Raw genomic sequence first — 18,256 nt, 5'->3', positions numbered from 1 at the left:
GGTTTCTAGCTACACACTACGACCCCTAAAACGAAACGACCAGACTTGATGATCTCCTTCACCATTTTTCCCATCCGACAAATGGAATGCATTGTCATCTTGGTCGAAGGACATCTCCTTCATAGTATGCCTCCATCGTAGAGAGAAATTCCTACCACTCTACAAGTCGTGCCAACTTCTGACGACAAGAACCTTCTTTACTCTCATTTTGTTTCTTCATGTTTGATTCACTGTTTAAGATATGTAATTTGACTGTCAAAGTCCCTTTGGTCGGCACCACTTCGATGTCCACATGTTTTCACGATCTCTTTCTGTCTTACTTGTATGTAGGTGTTTTTCATCACATAGCCGGTATACAGAAGACAATAACCAATGGTTTGACATTTGACTATCGAGCCATTTACGGTCAGACAACTGACCTGAAGACTTTTAGACTATTTAAGAATGGAAGTTAAAATCGAAAGTTAGTCTTTTAACTACTATAGGTTGGAGTCCCTAAAAAAGTCCTTCCTTCGTGTACAATTCCTATTAAGTAACAAATACTTATTTATAGTGATACATTATACATTAGTATGTATCATATGTATATACTTTGGTCATTTCGGCTTGGCAGTTTTCAAAAATCGAACCTGAAGCCGAACCAAATTAGGACAAGTTGATTGTGCTTTCAGCCGAACCAAGCCAAACATTGTCTGACTATCAGAAATCATGAGGTAACTTAGTTATTATTAGAAAGGAGAGTTTCTCAGTTTAGACTATTGGGTGGGAGAGGGATTAACTTGATAAAACTCAAAAAGGAAACACAATTTTAGCAAAAAGAGAATTACTTTACAAAATACTCTCTTTTTAGCGCAAATTAACCAAAAACACCATTACCACTGAAACGGATTCACCTTGAAAGTGGTAATTTGGAACCTAGGAGGGGCCTTCGTAATTCACGATGGATCAGGAGTGATGACATGAAGTTCAAAAATTGCGAATCACATAGTTTCTTTTTGTTGAAAACGAATCGCATAGTTAGACATCTTTTTGCTTTACTATATTGATTGTCGCCAAGTATTCTATATTATTTTGATCTCAAACCTCTTATATGTAAACCAATGCATGGAAAACGAACAAATTGAGGTTTTAGTATGTTATCTTTAAAATCTAAGCTGAAGTCAAGTTTTTGATCTCTTGACATCTCACACCGCAAGCCCTACCCATAGTTGAACGTCAACGTTGCCAACTTGCCCAGGCTAGACTCTCTCTTCCAAAAGTCCAGCCAGAGCTAGAGCCTGGGCACGTCTTATCATGGATCTGCAATCTGCCCCTGCCTCTAGATACTTTAGTAAATAATGAACCTGTATTAAGGTTAAATTTCATACTACAAAAGCATTGCATTTCATTTGGTTGATCACAGATTCTAGTCCCACAACTGAAAACTTACAAAACTATGAAATTCATATAGCATAAAAGTTACTGATCAACAACATTGACTTTCTCAACACTGAAAGTTCATAACATTAAACTCTTAACAAATTTCTTCAAACTTGATCACACAAGTTGACGAGACTCTGGGAAGCCCAAGTATTTCTTCCTCTAGCGTTCGTGACAGGGGGTCAGAACTCAAATATGATGAGTCGATTTCTTTATGAATGGTCATACTCTGCAGAACTGTTGCAATTTTCAGAAAGAATTTTACCACACATATCTCCCTTTTGTGTCCTTCAAAATGCAAGAACTCGACTGATTTGAGACTTAGTAACAGAGACTCAAGCATAGTATCCAGTGTTGATTCTCCATCGTCGCCGTCAGATAAATATGGGGGGAATTCCTGAACAAGAAGATAATCGACAAATATAAATATTATTGTACCAAGGGCACTTGTAAAATGATGCAAGAAAAAAGTGATCACTACGGAAACAAAAGATTTGAGTCATGACTTGCCCCCTTAAAGACAAGTGATTCCAGCACTGGCGAGCTCTGGAGCAATTTCAGAAGTGCCTTATCAGTAGTACAAAATATATCTGAGTCCACTTTCAAATGGGTCACATTGTATAATTTAGGAAGATTGGTTGAGTGATCTGAAATGCAGAATTCCTGTCAAAAACGAAATAGAATGCTTTCAATGAGTTACACGAGACAATTATAATGTATATATATCTATATATTCGATTGGCTTCAACCTAAAAAATTAATACACATGTTAAAGAAAAAACATTACCCGCAAAGTGCAGAGAGAAAATGAAAGTTTCTTCACATTACAAAGCTCTCCAAGAAGGTTAATTGAACCAATTTTTTCCGTAATAATTCCGTGAGCGTCTTCATTCTCAGTGTAACCTTGTATACGTGCTTCAACGAGTGACGAAAGGCTATGAAGAATCTCCAAATCTAGAAACCAACCCGAGTATGATAGAAAAACTAGATTTGGGGTCCAAATCTTGACTGACAGGTCCAGATCAGAACATGTTAAATGTTTTAATGAAGGACTTGAGATACATATCATCTTCAGATTGCAATCTTTTATAACCAACTCTTCTAAGACCGGGGAATTAGGAATAAGTTGGTCGATAACATTCGAAAAATAAACATTTTGAAGCTTTAAGATTTTCAGCATTGGAAAACAAATGCATTTGGGAAGATAGACATCTTTGATATATTTTAGCTCTAACCTAGTTAGTGACTGAGAAACGAAAAGACACGAGGGAACCCTTGCATTTCGAATAACAAGCTCTTCGACTTTGTGCCTCAAGACAAAAGAGATCCAAGCACTTATCCTAGAGTAATTAATTAGTCCATTACAATCTAGAATGAATTTCTGAATATTAGGGTTATACATATCACGAAGAAGCAATGTTCTATCTACAAAATCCATGAACTTATCGACGTGTAGAAAGAATTCTTCAGCATCTAAACGACCATACCAAGAATCAAAATCAAGAATGGGTATAGAGGTCCACAGATACATCCATCTTTTAGATAAAATGCAAGTAAGGGCAGCTGTTTTTGTTGGAAGAAAAGACAGAATGTGATGAAGAACTAGTTCTGGTAAATTACTAATTCTATCATCATCAGAGATTGTCATGTTATTCCCATTGAGTAGTAGCTTCTGCTTTTTCACTTCCATCATTTCAAAGAAATCATCCTCCTAAATAACAACAAAATTTCATTGTTAGGATAATAACCCATCAACAAAAACCAACACTTGTAGAACAAAATCGAATGATCTCAAAAATGTTTAGAGAAATCAGAAAATGCAAATATATATTCCTACCTACTGAGAGAAGAAGTACTTACCGAGTATGGGCAAATATTACTGTGAGAGAAAATCAGCGGACTTGTGTTGGGCAACCACAATTTACTAGGGTTTTGAAGAAAGGTTTTAGTGTTTGAAAGTTCAGACGCTTTGGATACTTCAGGAGTCTTTAAAAGGGTCTGCTTAAAGGCAAAACCACCCGGTTGTCCTATTTTTTTTTTTTTTTTTTTTTTTCTTTTGATAAGACCTTGGGACCTCCAGAATTTTGGAGTTTATGTGAACGCTTTCAACCACTTGGTCAACCAAGTGTTGACGAGCCACACACTCTCTTGACACCCACATTCAATAGTGGGTTTCTCCTCTTTCACTTCTCTCTTTCTCGCTTTTATTCTTCTCCTCCAGAGGCTCCAGGCCCACCCTCTTTCTCCATCTTTCACTTCGTTCTCTAACTCATCTCTCAAGCACGCACTAATTCATTCCAACATTTCTTTCTTTTTTTCCTGTCAATTCTTTCTCGCTCTAATTTTATTTTTCTTGAGAGTTTTTCAGACAAGTTCGATCCAAGAACTCAAAAAAACTTACAGATCGTCCTCAACAGAAGTTCTAAAGGGTTGTCAGATCAACCCCACCGTTTCAGTTCAGAATAGAGTTGATCCGCCAATGGACAAGAACTGTTGGATGGTACCATTTGAGACTTCTCGAGGGTTCTCACATCGAACAGTGCGAAAAAAAAAACGGTTGTGTTGTCTTTCTTGTTCTTGGGGTTTTTTGTATAAATTCTCCCATTTTTATTATCTTTTTATAAAATTCCAAAGGTGTTGGTTTTAATGATGTTAGTTTTTTTTATGATGTTGTAAAGTGAGTTTTCGAGTATCTCTTAAAAAATTGATCATGTGAACTCTCTAGAATATCTTTGTTAATGAATAATGATCTGAGATGGGGCGACCTACAAAAGACTCTCTTTCGCTCAAGTCAGTCAAATTTTGTAATAATTCAGTTCGAGTGTGAAAGAGTCCTCTCTATTAAGGGAAAATCTTATATGCTTATATAGGTTCCACAAGCTGGGTGGTAAGGGACAACTAAGATGATGCGGTGTGAGGACACAACCTTAATGAGTGTCACGTGTCATGTACGTTAGAAGATAAAATTTCTTTGAATGTGTATCTTCTTACACGGACAGGTCCTCTAACATTATGATCTGTGTATGAAAAGTATATTTGTCGCACTATCTGACTTTATGAAGAAAACTCCTCTTCGTCTGGGATTTCAGACGAAGAGGAGTCTGGATCTGGGGTTTTCCCCAAATCCAGACGATTTCCGGCGAAGGATACCCTTATCCTTCGTCGGAACAGAGAATATAGAGAGGGAGAGAGAGAGAAGATGAGAGAGAAAGGAGAACAAAGAGAGAGAAAAAAATTTTTGTTAAAGGTGGTCGGCCAGAATTTTTTATTCCGACCGGCAACCTTTCGCCAGAGAAGAGATAAGGTGAAGTGGATGATAAAGAAAGGTGTGATGTGGTTTTTTTTGTTTTTAACCTTTTTTCAGAAATAATTCTATTTTGACCCCCGAGGATAATTTTGTCAAAAATTTGGTCCTTGCGGCCAAAACGAACTGTCGGACACTTATTGGAGCAAAAACAACGAGTTGGTCACAAATCGGGGGCCAAACCGGAATTAACCCAAAAGATAACCTAGACATGAACCTTATACCTCTTCTTTCGGATATTATCAAAGAGGGCATTCCGTTAGTGCTTTTCCGGTTGGTTTGGTAACTCTGATCTCTCTCATCTTTGGTGAGATAATATCTAACAAAACTCAAACTCTTTTGACCTAATATATTGCGGCCGCGGCTTTGGAGAATAAAAGAAAATCTCTGGGGAATAAAAATTCTCTACAAAATTGGTCAATCAAGATTGACTTTTTTTTATATCTATTTGTTGTTATAGGGCTCCCAATTTTAGAGTTAAACAAAACTAAATTTTTAGAAGATTCTATAAACGAATTTAGAAAGAACTTTTATAAATTTAAGCAAAATCTTTCTAAGGTTCTAAACCCTAAACTCTTTCCAAGTTTCTTCTTTTCTTCATCTTATTTTTCAAAGCTTTGTTTTCTTCTAATCACTAAACCCTAAAAACATAGGAGAACAACCTAATATGTTTAGAAATGAATATGTTTTAGGGTTTCAAAATTAATTGATTTGTAGGGTTTATAATGTGTTTATCTTGGGGAGGATTAATGGAGGAAGAAATTTGCTTTGGACATCCCATAGAATATGTATTAAGAACTTTAAAATATTTTGTTTGATGATTTCTAGGGTTTAGGATGTTATTTTTCTCTTTATCTCTCGAACTTTGTTGTTGATTTTAGAGAAATAAGGTTAGCATGTATTTGAGATTTGGGGAAGATAAGTAAGAGAAGTGATATAGAAGGAAAAAGATGAGATGAATAAGTTTTTTTTCGGAGAAGAAGAAAGAAGAGGGGAAGAAGAAAGAGGTGTAAGTTATAAAAAAAGTTGTGTTCCCCATAAAAAAATATTCCCTAGAGATTTCACAAAGAAATATGGATTTCCCAGAGAATTTATTCCCCGGAGACTTTTCTTTATTCCCCAAAGCCGCGGCCTATATTGCAGCAGTGACCAAGACACAAAGATCCCACTCACACAACAGGGATCATAGCTAATATACTTGCTCAAGACCTAAAACTCATTCCCCTCACAAACTATGCTCCTTCGTTCGCAGTGGGGTGTCCAGAAAATACTCCCTGGGGGTCTAAAAATTATTATATTCGGAATTTACAATCATATAAACTTAAGCAAATAATAAAAAATATATCGACAAAATTAGTTGCCACTGATAATTGATACTAAGAGATTCAAAAACTCAATATTTTAAATAAATTTCATACATTAATAATCAACCTTTACGAGTTTTCATCACTTGAAAGTGTTTCATAATTATCTTATTATCAATCTCCATAGGTATATCACTTTTACATTGTTCGGAAGTTTTTTGTAATTGTCTCATTATGAATCTCCATAGATATATAACTTTATATGTATACAAGCATACTATAACCCACTCATTGACTTTATCAAATAGTTTTTCTGAAGTTAGAAATTTATCAGGAAAATTAGTTCAAAATGTCCGGAAAAAAATAGAGTGAGGAGGGTAGGGGATTCAAAAACTCAATATTTTAAATAAATTTAATATTTTTATAATTCATACCTTCATAATTGATCTTTACGAGTTTTCATCACTTCAAAGTGTTTCATAATTATCTCATTATCAATCTCTATAGATATATCACTTTCATTGCTCATAAGTTTTTAGTAATTCTCATTATTAATCTCCATGGATATATCACTATCTATGTAAACAAACATACTATATCCCGGTCATTGACTTTATCAAATAGTTTATTTGAATTTTTTTTTTTTTCTGTTGAAATAAATAGTTTATTTGAAGTTAGAAATTTAAAATTAGGTCAAAAAAACAAAATAGAGTGTTCATGCTCATTCTCACCCCAAGGAGATCAAACCAATCAACCAAGGTCCAACTTGTGTTATACTTGTTCCGGCGACCTGGAAAGATAAATTCACTCTCTCTCTAGAAACTCCGGCGAAGGGGTTTCCCTTGCCGGAGTCGTGAACAGACCAGATCGGTCGCGGAAGTTTTTAGAGATAGAGGTAAGGTGCGGAGAGAGAGAGGTGAGGTGGAGAGAGAGTGTGGTGAGGTAGAGGGAGGTGAGGTGGAGGGGTGTTATTTTTATTTTGAAACATATAATTTGTAGGAGGGGTAGTTAAGGGATTTATCTTAAAAAAGGGGGCCAAATTTGAATTTACAAGAAATAGGGGGCCAAGAAGGAAGCTGGTCACAAAGTAGGGGGCCAAATAGGAATTAACTCTAAAAGATTAAAATATTTCTTGTCCTATTAGAGAGAGTAAGTACTCTCGGCGAAGTGTACATGGAGTCCCCTATCAACATTGAATGATCAATGCACCCAAGAGGTCCAAAATGATTTTTCATAACTATGTACTAAATCATACCAAAACCTTATTTGATTTGCAACAAAAAAAACCTTATTTGATATTTTAGCATGACAGGAAAAGATCATGATTACTAAGAATTACCTTACAAAATAGGATTATTAAGAAAAAAAAAATACATTACAAAATATAGCTAGATTATGATTTGTGAACAGGGACGGAACTATAGCTAGGCTTGAGGGGGTCATGCCCCCTCGACCTAGCCTTAGTGATTTAATGTGCAACGATAATTCACGAGGATTACTATATTAGTCCATATCATACGTGAAACTAGTAAGAAAGTGTTGAAGGCTTTTTGGTAGGAATGTGAGCTTATAACATAATTGACCTAGGTTCGATCCCTTGAGACCACCAATTTTTTAAATTGTAAACTTAGTTTTGAGACTACTCTGTTTCTTTTTGAGTTTGGCCCCTTGGTCTTTAGTTCTGGTTCCGTCTCTGCTTGTGAAATCATGCATTCCAAACTCATTTTTCATTAATCTATAATATATGTTAGAGAGAGAGAAGTTGGATTCTTTTCTTACCGATGACTTAGTCTCCTTCTCCGCTTCGACTCAACCACGGGAGCCGCTCAACACATAGCTGGAAGTCAGAGGGCCCATACTACCTGCCTAACCCTTCGCTCCGAGGGACCGTAGATCAGAAAGGGTCTTTGATGGTCGTCCCTCTTTCTTTCACAAGGGTTTATAGGTTCATTAGGGAGTTTTTATTTAAATGTATTCACACTATTTAGAATACAATCATTTAGGAGTTCATATGATTGGAGGACTTCCCTCAGTACTACTTGGCATATACGTCACGCTGAGATGGCTCATAAAACAAGAAATGTTTTAGCTTTTTCACAATTTGAAAACATTATAAAACGATTAAAATATCTCTTGTCCTATTAGAGAGAGTACTCTGGGCGAAGTGTACATAGAGTCCCCTATCAACATTGAATGATCAATGCACCCAAAAGGTCCAAAATGATTTTTCATAACTATGTACTAGATCATACCAAAACCTTATTTGATATTTTGGGTTAACTTAATAAAACCCCAAAAAGAAATACAATTTTGGCATGACAAAACCAGATTATGATTATTAAGAATTACCTTACAAAATAGGATTATTAAGGAGTACATTACAATTGGCAACAAAAGAAAAAAAAATTACATTACAAAATACTCTTTTTTTATGCAAATTAACCAAAAACACCATTACCACCGAAAAAGATTCACCTTGAAAGTGGTAATCTTGAACCCAGGAGGGGCGTGAATCACATAGTTCGACATCTTTTTGTAAGATCATATATGCCTTACTACATTGATTGTCGACATGTATTCTGTATTATTTTGATCTCACACCTCTTATATGTAAACCAATGCATGCAAAACCAACAAACTGAGGTTTTAGTATGTTATCTTTACAATCTAAGCTGAAGTTGAGTTTTTTTTATCTCATGACATCTCATGGGCAAGCGCAACCCATATTAGACATGAACGATGCCCGGGCTAGCTATTTCAAAAGTCCAGCCCCAGCTAGAGCCTGGGCACGTCTTATCATGGATCATCTGCCCCTGCCTTTAGAAGTTTAGATACTTTAGTAAATAATGAATATGTAATCAGGTTAAATTTCATACTACAAAAGCACTGCATTTCATTTGGTTGATCACAGTCCCTCAACTGAATACTTACACATTCAAAGCTATGAAATTCATATACCAAAAAAGTTACTGATCAACAACATGGACTTTCTCAACACTGAAAGTTCGTAACATTGAACTCTTAACAATTTTCTTCAAACTTGATTACGCAAGTTGACGAGACTCTGGGAAGCCCAAGTATTTTTTCCTCTAGCGTTCGCGACAGGGGGTGAGAACTCAAATATGATGAGTCGATTTCTTTATGAATGGTCATACTCTGCAGAATTGTTGCAATTTTCAGAAAAAAATTTACCACACATATCTCCCTTTTGTGTCCTACAAAGTGCAGGAACTCAACCAATTTGAGATTTAGTAATAGAGACTCAAGCACAGTATCCAGTGTTGATTCTTCATCATCGCCGTCAGGTAAATATGGGGGGAATTCCTGAACAAGAAGATAATCAACAAATATAAATATTATTGTAACAAGGGCACTTGTAAATGATACAAGAAAAAAGTGATTGCTAGGGAAACAAAAGATTTGAGTCATGACTTGCCCCCTCATAGACAAGTGATTCCAGCACTGGCGAGCTCCGGAGCAATTTCAGAAGTGCCTTATCCGTAGAACAAAATATATCCGCGTCCACTTTCAAATGGGTCAAATTGTAAAATGTAGGAAGATTGGTTGAGTGATCTAAAATGCAGAATTCCTGTCGAAAACGAATAAGAATGTTTTTAATGAGTTAGACTAGACAATTATAATGTATATATCTATATATATATATGATTGGCTTCAATCTAAACACTTAATACACATGTTAAAAAAAACATTACCCGCGAAGTGCGGAGAGAAAATGAAAGTTGCTTCACATTACAAAGCTCTCCAAGAAGGTTAATTGAACCAATTCTTTCCTTAATAATTCCGTGATCGTCTTCACTCTCAGTGTAACCTTGTATACGTGCTTCAACGAGTGATGAAACGCTATGAAGAATCTCCAAATCTAGAAGAAAACCTGTGTATGTAAGAAAAACTAGATTTGGGGTCCAAATCTTGACTGACAGGTCCAGATCAGAACATGTTAAACGTTTTAGTGAAGGACTTGAGATACATATCATCTCTCGATTGCAATCTTTTATAACCAACTCTTCTAAGACCGGGCAATTAGGAAAGAGTTGGTCGATGACATCCGTAAAATAGATATTATCAAGCTTTAAGATTTTCAACATTGGAAAACAAATGTATTTGGGAAGATAGACGTCCGTGATATCACTTAGCTCTAACCTAGTTAGTGACTCTGAAACGAAAAGACACGAGGGAACCCTTGCATTTCGAATAACAAGCTCTTCGACTTTGTGCCTCAAGACAAAAGAGATCCAAGCATTTATCCTAGAGTAATTAATTAGTCCATCACAATCTAGATTGAATTTCTGAATATTAGGGTTATACGTATCACGAAGAAGCAATGTTCTATCTACAAAATCCATGAACTTATAGACGTGTAGATTGAAATCATCAGCATCTAAACGACCATACCAAGAATCAAAATCAAGAATGGGTATAGATGTCCACAATGCCATCCATCTTTTAGATAAAATGCAAGTAAGGGCAGCTGTTTTTGTTGGAAGAAAAGACAGAATGTGATGAAGAACTAGTTCTGGTAAATTACTAATTCTATCATCATCAGAGATTGTCATGTTATTCCCATTGAGTAGTAGCTTCTGCTTTTTCACTTCCATCATTTCAAAGAAATCATCCTCCTAAATAACAACAAAATTTCATTGTTAGGATAATAACCCATCAACAAAAACCAACACTTATACAACAAAATCGAATGATCTCAAAAATGTTTAGAGAAATCAGAAAATGCAAATACATATTCCTACTCCTACTGAGAGAAGAAGTAGTTACCGAGTATGAGCAAATATTACTGTGAGAGATAATGAGCGGACTTGTGTTGGTAACCCCAATTTACTAGGGTTTTGAAGAAGGTTTTGGTGTTTGAAAGTTTAGACGCTTAGGATACAACAGAATAGTTCTAAACGGGTCTGCTTAAAGGTAAAACCACCGGGTTGTCCCTTTTTTTTTTTTTTTTTTTTTGAGAAATCGACCCCATCTACGTGTAACGGACTAACGGTAAGAGGTGTAAAGCCCAACATCATGAAAGAGAATCATACAAATTTATTACATTATTTATACCTTTAATAACTCAAATTCACTAACCATGGATTCCACCTCTTCGGGGAATCGAACTTGGACTTTCAGGATTTTGGAGTTTATGTTCACTTTCAACCGCTTGGGCAAGCAAGTGTTGACGAGCCACATGCTCTCTTGGCACTCACATTTAATGGTGGGTTTCTCCTCTTTCATTTCTCTCTTTTTTTTGCTTTCATTCTTCTCCTCCAGTCCCACCCTCTTTCTCTAACTCCTCTCTCAAGCATGCACTAATTCAAACTTTTCTTTTTTTTCTTTCAATTATATCTTTCTCGCTCTAATTTTATATATTCTTGAGGGTTTTTTCAGACAAGCTCGATTCAAGAACTCTTAAAAACTTTAAGATCGTCCTCAACGAAAGTTCTTAAGGGTTATCAGATTAACCCCACCGGTTCTGTTCAGAATAAAGTTGATCCACCAATGGACAAAGAATTTTTGGATGGTACAATCTGAGACTTCTCGAGGGTTCTCACTGAACCGTTCGAAAAGAAACGGTTGTGTTGTCTTTTTTGTTCTTGGACTTTCTGTATAAATTCTTGAGTTTTTATTGCCTTTTTATAAAATTCCAAAAGTGTTGGTTTTAATGGTGTTGGCTTTTTTTATGATGTTGTAAAGTGGTTTTTAGAGTATCTCTTAAAAATTGATCATGTGAACTCTCTTGAATTTCTTTCTTAATGAATAATGATCTGAGATGGAGCGGCCTACAAAAGACTCTATGACGCTCAAGCCAGTCAAATTTGGCAATAATTCAGTTAGAGTGTGGATGTGTCCCCCCTTGTAAAGACAAACCTTATATGCTTATATAGGTTCACAAGCGGTGGCAAGGCACAACTAAGATGATGCAGTGTGAGAGCACCAACTTAATGAGTGCCACGTGTAATGTAAGTTACATGATAATATTTGTTTGAATGTTTATCTTCTTAATGGACATGTCTCATAAGATTATGATCTGTGTACGAAAAGTAGATTTGTCGCATTTTCTGACCTTTCTTACGTTTGTAGACCTCCCTACTTTGCTTTTTTGGTCAGAGTGGGTTCAGGTGCAGAGCTGACTGGATCCAACTTTCTGCTTGCCTCGATTCGAAGCAAAGCTCAAGGTACCAGGTTGACTTTTGCGGACATCCCTCATATGTTTCAGGGCTCAAGCAGGGCTCAATGACAGAACTGACTACGATCTACCTCTTCACTTGTCCCTAGTCAACGGAGGTTTTAAAGTGCGAGAAGATGAGGGAGATGGAGTGAGGCAGTAAAAGGTATACTAGCCTATGAGGGGGTTTAAATAGGGAATGAAAGGGCATCTTAGGGTTTTGATCAAATGTCCCTTTTGATCCAACGACTGAGAGTCTCTCTTGAAGACATGAAACATCAACAGTTGGATCTCTACTTATACATGCAGGCTCTGGGACGAACTATCGAGCGGGTTTCGACGGGTCCTTAGTTACCAGGTATAATGGGCCTAGACCTGGTAGAAAGCCTTATCCGTGTCCCAACTGCTTCAACCCGTTGTGACGGGTCAGGTAAGTTCGACTCAAGCTCATTTCGCTTGAGACCCCTTGATGGTGTGGTGGTCACCTTTGGGTTGCAAGTTTCCCAGCCCGTTTTCCCAATCCTATACCAAACTAATGTTTCAAACATGAGGAAACTTTTAAAATGCTGACAAACTAATGTCATATTAGTCACTGGTCATGCAGATCTACACCACATTAAAAAAAGGGGCTTGTGTGAAACTCATTAAATTATTAATTTACTCTACTCGTGAAACTCATTTATTATTTTAATCAAATCAGGAAAAGCAATGGAACCAATCAAGTTATTTCAGGGGAAAGAACTACCACTTTGACCTCTACTGTTGAAAATGGGTTTGAGTTTTCTATTCTCCAAATCCATTTGGTTCTTGTTCTTCATCATCTTGCTGTTCAGGAATGGTTCAACTGAGCTGATTAAATCTCTACCTGGTCAACCTGATAATGTTGGATTCAAACAGTATTCAGGTTACATTGTTACAGATTCTTCACATGGTAGAGCTCTGTTTTATTACTTTGTTGAAGCTGATTCAGTTGACCCACTCTCTCGTCCCCTCACCTTGTGGTTTAATGGAGGTCTGTTACTTTCTCTCTCTCTCTCTCTAGATCTATTTCATTAAACATGGTTTTTGTTATCTCTCAGTAATGGGGTTTTGTTCCCAAATTAGTTATCCTCACAAATGCTCAACAACTCAAGTTAACTAGTTAAGTTATGAACCCTCTACAACCCACCTACAACCTTCTTATGTGAGAGGGCTCTATGAACTTCATTTGGAGACCTAGTAGTCACACTTTTCTATTCATTGTCAATTATTTTGAGTTTGACGTCTACGATTTGCAAACTAGTGAGTGAGCTAGACTCGAGAGGGAGGGTTCGTACCTGGGCAAGTTATATTTGGTCAAAATGCTATCTATGTATATGTGATTAAGTGAATTGAAAAATGTCATCAATGTTATAGGTCCTGGTTGTTCCTCTGTTGGATTTGGTGCATTCATGGAACATGGCCCATTTCAACCTGACAATAATGGACTCTTAGTCAAGAATGAGTTCTCCTGGAACTTGGGTAAATTACTAATAATTCCCTTCTTGAGTTTTTCTTACTGATTACTAAGTTATATACTGAATTCAGTTAACTTTGACTTTTTTGGGTGCAGAATCTAACATGTTGTATGTGGAATCTCCCATTGGCGTTGGATATTCGTACTCGAATACTAGCTCAGATTATATTCATCTGAACGATACTAGTACTGGTATATACGTTTATCTCGATGAACTTTTACAGTTAATTTCCAAATATCAACAATATTTGACCAACTTTCCCCTTTGACCTCCATATTTTGACTGATAGACTGTTTGATTTTCGTGGTCTAACGAACCATAGTCAAAATATGGTATCAAAGAGGAGAATTTGCCAAATGTTGAGAGCAGTTTAGGAGTTAGCCCTAAACTTCTAATTTCATTAATAGTGGATTTTAAGTACTTAATTAACTCTTTAATTATTGGTTGGGAACTTGAGCAGCTGAGGATAATCTGAAATTTATACTTAATTGGTTGGAGGAATTCCCTAAATACAAAAATTCAGACCTTTTCCTCACTGGTGAGAGCTATGCAGGTACTATTTAACTCACACCATTTTAGAAAGTCGTTGTCCAGTTTCGATATCTGAGGATAAAAATTTCAAATTTTTTTTTAATTACAGGACATTATGTTCCACAAGTGGTAGAACTAATACTGAAGTACAACAAGAGACACCATCTCAAGCCTATCAACCTTAAGGGCATTGCAGTAATCTTGACCACTTTTTCTCTACAAATCTTTATTGTGATTTAACCTATTAAGTTTGCGGACATCTAACTACAAAGCAATTAGCAATGAGCGGATCACTGGGCTACGCAGTAGGCCAGACTTTCATGTGAGATGATTCACCTATGTCTGGCCCAGGAATGCAGCCAGGTGGACGCGTATATACACATCCTTGGTCGAAGGTACCATGGGCCTTCACTGGATCTAGGATTTTCGGGGCTCAATGAGCCATTGTCCGACCCTTAGAGCATCTCCAATACAAAACTCAAAAGAAACTCAATTTGTTCGATGTGTCAAGGCTCAATTGAGTTTCTCTTTCCTAGATATCAATATTGAGATCCTCAATTCAAAAGACATCTCCAATGCAACACTCTAAAAGCTTAAAAATAACTTAGGTGTCATTTCCTAGATGGGTAGATTTGCGTTTAATATTGAGTTGCGAATTGAGATCCTCAAAAGAAATCTCAAATATTGACTTTCTTCTTGAGATATCTCAACATTAAATGATGCCACATCATTTTGAGATCCAAATTGATTGTTGCATTGGAACTCAAAAAAATCCTAGGTGGCACTTTGTGTTTTTCAAGTAGCATCTCCAATGCAACACTCAAATTGAAAAACTCAAATTTAGCCACCTAAGAGCATCTCCAATGCAAAAATGCAAAACTTAAAAAAATATCTATTCATCCTATTTGTCAAGTTCCAATTGAGATTCTCTCTCAGGTGTCGAAAATAGAGATCCTCAATTCTTGTATGTCTCCAATGCAACACTCTAAACTCTTTTATTTTAGTTATGTGTCATGGTTATTTTTGTAAAAAAATAATTTGTTATTTTGAAAATATACGAAGACTTGATTCCTATTGGTTGAAATCTAAATATTGATGAGTTGGACAATTAGAGATATCTCAAGAGGACACTCTATTTTCAGAGTGTCCTCTTAAGATATCTCTATTCCACTCTCGACACATCATCTTTGAGATCGTAGTTGAGTTTTGCATTGGAGATGAATTTTTAAGAAAAACTAAGAAAATCCTATGTGGCACTCAGAGTTTCTAAGATTGAATTTTGCATTGGAGATGCTCTAAAATTACTTGAGTTTTTAACAAAAAAAAACATTCTCCAACGCAACAATCAACTGGAATCTCAATATGATGTGACAATAATAAATGTTGAGATACTCAAAAGAAAACTCAAACTTTGAGTTTTCTTTTGGGTAATTCAATTGAGCCAACATCATCATTTTATATATTAAAATAATAAACAAGAGCAAATCTAAGTAAATGTTGAGTTTTTTTAGTGTTACATTGGAGAAGTATTTTGAATTAAGGATCTCAATAGTGTCATCTAGGAAAGAGAATTTTAATTCATACTTGACACATTGGATTAATTGAGTTTTTCTTGACACACGAGATTCCTCCGTGTCTATGTGTGACTCTTCTCATATCATTAGTACTAAATAAACAAAAGGATATTTCATCAAAAAAAAAAATAAACAAAAGGATTGTCTACTGAATTATTTCTCGTATGAATATAATTGTAGCTTGGAAACCCACTTCTAGACGTAGACATTAGTATCGATACAGCTAATTTCTTGTGGTCACATGGAGCAATATCAGATGCAACACTTGAATTGAAGAACAAAGTCTGCAGTGACTCAAGGTTCTTTAGGGAATTTGTTCATGGTAATGTATCCAAGGAATGTAAATATGTTTTCAACACAGTTAGAGCTGAGATGGGTCACGTCGATACAACGGATTTACTGTTGCCCGAATGCTTGTCTCCCAGTCTTAACACTCTGCAGTTTAATTCAGGAAGGGAGCTTGCATCCTTGAACTCAAAAGTATGTTTTTTCCAAACCCTAAACTCTATATGTGTATTCACTTGCTCATATTTGCTTATGTTTCAAGATAAACGAGAGTACTCATTAACACCTGCAGTTAGAATTTGATGAAACAATGGTTTTACAATTCTATACAGCTCGTGAGAAAAGGAAACATTGGAGATCCATGCCTTGAAGATAGGATACTAACTTACCTTAACAAGCCTGAAGTTCAAAAAGCACTTCATGCCAACACCACCAACCTTCGCTATAGTTGGGACTTCTGCTCTGGGTCTCTCTCTCATCTCGACCTACGAAAAGATCATTTTGAAGTTCACTAATAATATCTACTAACAATCATGTTTTGATAATGCAGGAATCAATATTATCAAAAAGATAACCTAGACATGAACCTTATACCTCTTCTTTCTGACATTATCAAAGAGGGTATTCCATTAGTGCTTTTCAGGTTGGTTAGTAACTCTGATCCATAGTTACCAGATTCGGTCATTTGGAGAGCGAACTCCGATCTAGTTCGATCGTACCCTTTTAGAGTGGGTACGCGAATCAGATCGCTAAATCTGGCGTACCCATTTGCAAGAAGAAAAAAGATGAAAACATGATATTTAGGGTTTACAAAGTGTGAATATTGCTTTGACTTTAGGTTCTGCACTTATTACTACATTTAGGGTTTACAAAGTGTGAATATTGCTTTCATCGGTTTTAAGTTGTATATATATATATATATATATATATATTGCATAAATTTTTGCGAATAATTATACCCCCTAGCGAACCGGAAACGTCTAATTAGCGTACCCCGTATTCGTACCGGAGCGTATCCCGTTTCTGGTAACTATGCTCTGATCTCTCTCATCTTTGGTGAGATAATATCTAACCAAACTCAAACTCTTTTGACCTAATATATTGCAGTGGTGACCAAGACACAAAGATCCCACTCACACAAACAAGGATCATAGCTAATATACTTGCTCAAGACCTAAAACTCATTCCCCTCACAAAATATGCTCCTTGGTACGATAATAAACAGGTACGTTCATAGCTCAATCTCTAATTTTGTTTTTTTTTTAACTAAGACCCATCACCTCATCTTAAACTTTCAATATTTTCACTATGTATGTTGCAGATAGCCGGGTGGTCTCAGTCGTTTAGTGCGTTAAAAGACGGAAAAAACATAACGTATCTCACCTATGCAACCGTTCGGGGTGCAGCTCATGAAGTTCCATTTACATCCCCGTCTCAAGCTCTAACGTTGTTTAAAGCATTTCTACGTGGATCTCCCTTGCCTAGGCCGATCATTAAGCTTGAACCTTTCGCTCAGTTTCATGACACATACTAGGATTGTGAGAATGTTTGGTTGAGGGAGAAGTCTCAGAATGAGTTCTTTTATAGTCTTCAGAAATAAGAAATCTACCATTTATTATTTTTGCTAACTGGGTTGAATTTGGATACTGATTTTGAAATATTTGGTTCAGATAGTTAGCACTGGCGTGATGTTTGCACAATAATTGTACCGAATTTCAATCAAAATGTAAGGATAATTCAATATGGTCTTCTGGTGTCACAAACTCTCGACGTTTTCATTTTTCATTTCAAAGTGCCTTTACGGTTGCAATTCAATTCAATTCAAAACTTGTTTTCATATTAACTGACATTTCAAAACAAGTTTTGATTGAGTGAATCTTTTATTTACTGAAGTTAACACAATCTCAAACCAAACCTGATTAAGCGAAGTTGGTAAAGCTAGTGATATGAAAAATCAAACATCAATGGTTCAATCAACATTTTTTGTTTACTTAGAAATTTGATCTATCACAAAAAATAAAATTTTGATTTATAATAATTTTTTATATGAGACCCTAGTTCTACACATTATGTTTCACTCTATGTTTTCATTAATGGTCTAAGAATCTAACAACTTAGGGACTAGGTCCCGTGGTGCTTGCATAGTTGCATATTATTGAATCTGC

At 36.0% G+C, this 18,256-nt stretch overlaps 3 protein-coding genes across 8 annotated transcripts; 1 reads left to right on the top strand and 2 right to left on the bottom strand.

Moving 5' to 3' along the window:
- Positions 1-1,326: 1,326 nt before the first annotated feature.
- On the bottom strand, positions 1,327-3,426 carry LOC147532544 (F-box/LRR-repeat protein At4g14103-like). Its single transcript, XM_086647891.1, has 4 exons — positions 3,280-3,426; positions 2,207-3,127; positions 1,930-2,082; positions 1,327-1,816 (listed from the first exon to the last, which is right to left on the bottom strand). The coding sequence occupies exons 2-4, from the start codon at positions 3,110-3,112 to the stop codon at positions 1,514-1,516; spliced, it is 1,362 nt and encodes a 453-aa protein (XP_086504017.1). The 5' UTR covers positions 3,113-3,127; positions 3,280-3,426; the 3' UTR covers positions 1,327-1,513.
- Positions 3,427-8,895: 5,469 nt separating this feature from the next.
- Positions 8,896-11,465, bottom strand: LOC147532543 (F-box/LRR-repeat protein At4g14096-like). Of its 6 annotated transcripts, none has more exons than XM_086647897.1 (5): positions 10,816-11,058; positions 10,574-10,661; positions 9,741-9,919; positions 9,464-9,616; positions 8,896-9,351 (listed from the first exon to the last, which is right to left on the bottom strand). In XM_086647897.1, exons 2-5 carry the CDS (start codon positions 10,644-10,646, stop codon positions 9,049-9,051), a joined length of 708 nt encoding a protein of 235 aa, XP_086504023.1. In that variant the 5' UTR covers positions 10,647-10,661; positions 10,816-11,058; the 3' UTR covers positions 8,896-9,048. The 6 variants fall into 6 exon arrangements, with proteins under 6 accessions (XP_086504023.1, XP_086504022.1, XP_086504019.1 ...); XM_086647896.1 differs by having other exon boundaries at positions 10,574-10,664; positions 10,816-10,919; XM_086647893.1 differs by having other exon boundaries at positions 9,741-10,664; positions 10,816-11,465.
- Positions 11,466-12,147: 682 nt separating this feature from the next.
- On the top strand, positions 12,148-17,854 carry LOC147532542 (serine carboxypeptidase-like 45). Its single transcript, XM_086647890.1, has 10 exons — positions 12,148-13,217; positions 13,601-13,705; positions 13,797-13,892; positions 14,162-14,254; positions 14,342-14,427; positions 15,987-16,286; positions 16,424-16,557; positions 16,642-16,734; positions 17,199-17,316; positions 17,413-17,854. Exons 1-10 carry the CDS (start codon positions 12,974-12,976, stop codon positions 17,623-17,625), a joined length of 1,482 nt encoding a protein of 493 aa, XP_086504016.1. The 5' UTR covers positions 12,148-12,973; the 3' UTR covers positions 17,626-17,854.
- Positions 17,855-18,256: the final 402 nt, after the last annotated feature.

This window comes from Eschscholzia californica, unplaced genomic scaffold, assembly GCF_041429995.1.
Source record: "Eschscholzia californica isolate CP2 unplaced genomic scaffold, dmEscCali1.0.p SCAF_6, whole genome shotgun sequence".
NCBI lineage: Eukaryota > Viridiplantae > Streptophyta > Magnoliopsida > Ranunculales > Papaveraceae > Eschscholzia > Eschscholzia californica.
This window is presented reverse-complemented; position numbering and strand designations above follow the sequence as displayed.

Excerpts from the sequence above, each read along its gene's own strand:
- LOC147532544 (XM_086647891.1), bottom strand. The coding sequence starts at position 3,112 with ATGATGGAAGTGAAAAAGCAGAAGCTACTACTCAATGGGAATAACATG. Across the intron at positions 2,083-2,206 it reads TTTCTCTCTGCACTTTGCGG|GAATTCTGCATTTCAGATCA; the intron begins GTAATGTTTTTT and ends CGTTTTTGACAG. Across the intron at positions 1,817-1,929 it reads AATCACTTGTCTTTAAGGGG|GAATTCCCCCCATATTTATC; the intron begins GCAAGTCATGAC and ends CTTCTTGTTCAG.
- LOC147532543 (XM_086647893.1), bottom strand. The coding sequence starts at position 10,646 with ATGATGGAAGTGAAAAAGCAGAAGCTACTACTCAATGGGAATAACATG. Across the intron at positions 9,617-9,740 it reads TTTCTCTCCGCACTTCGCGG|GAATTCTGCATTTTAGATCA; the intron begins GTAATGTTTTTT and ends CGTTTTCGACAG. Across the intron at positions 9,352-9,463 it reads AATCACTTGTCTATGAGGGG|GAATTCCCCCCATATTTACC; the intron begins GCAAGTCATGAC and ends CTTCTTGTTCAG.
- LOC147532542 (XM_086647890.1), top strand. The coding sequence starts at position 12,974 with ATGGGTTTGAGTTTTCTATTCTCCAAATCCATTTGGTTCTTGTTCTTC. Across the intron at positions 13,893-14,161 it reads TCTGAACGATACTAGTACTG|CTGAGGATAATCTGAAATTT; the intron begins GTATATACGTTT and ends GAACTTGAGCAG. Across the intron at positions 16,735-17,198 it reads ATTCCATTAGTGCTTTTCAG|TGGTGACCAAGACACAAAGA; the intron begins GTTGGTTAGTAA and ends AATATATTGCAG.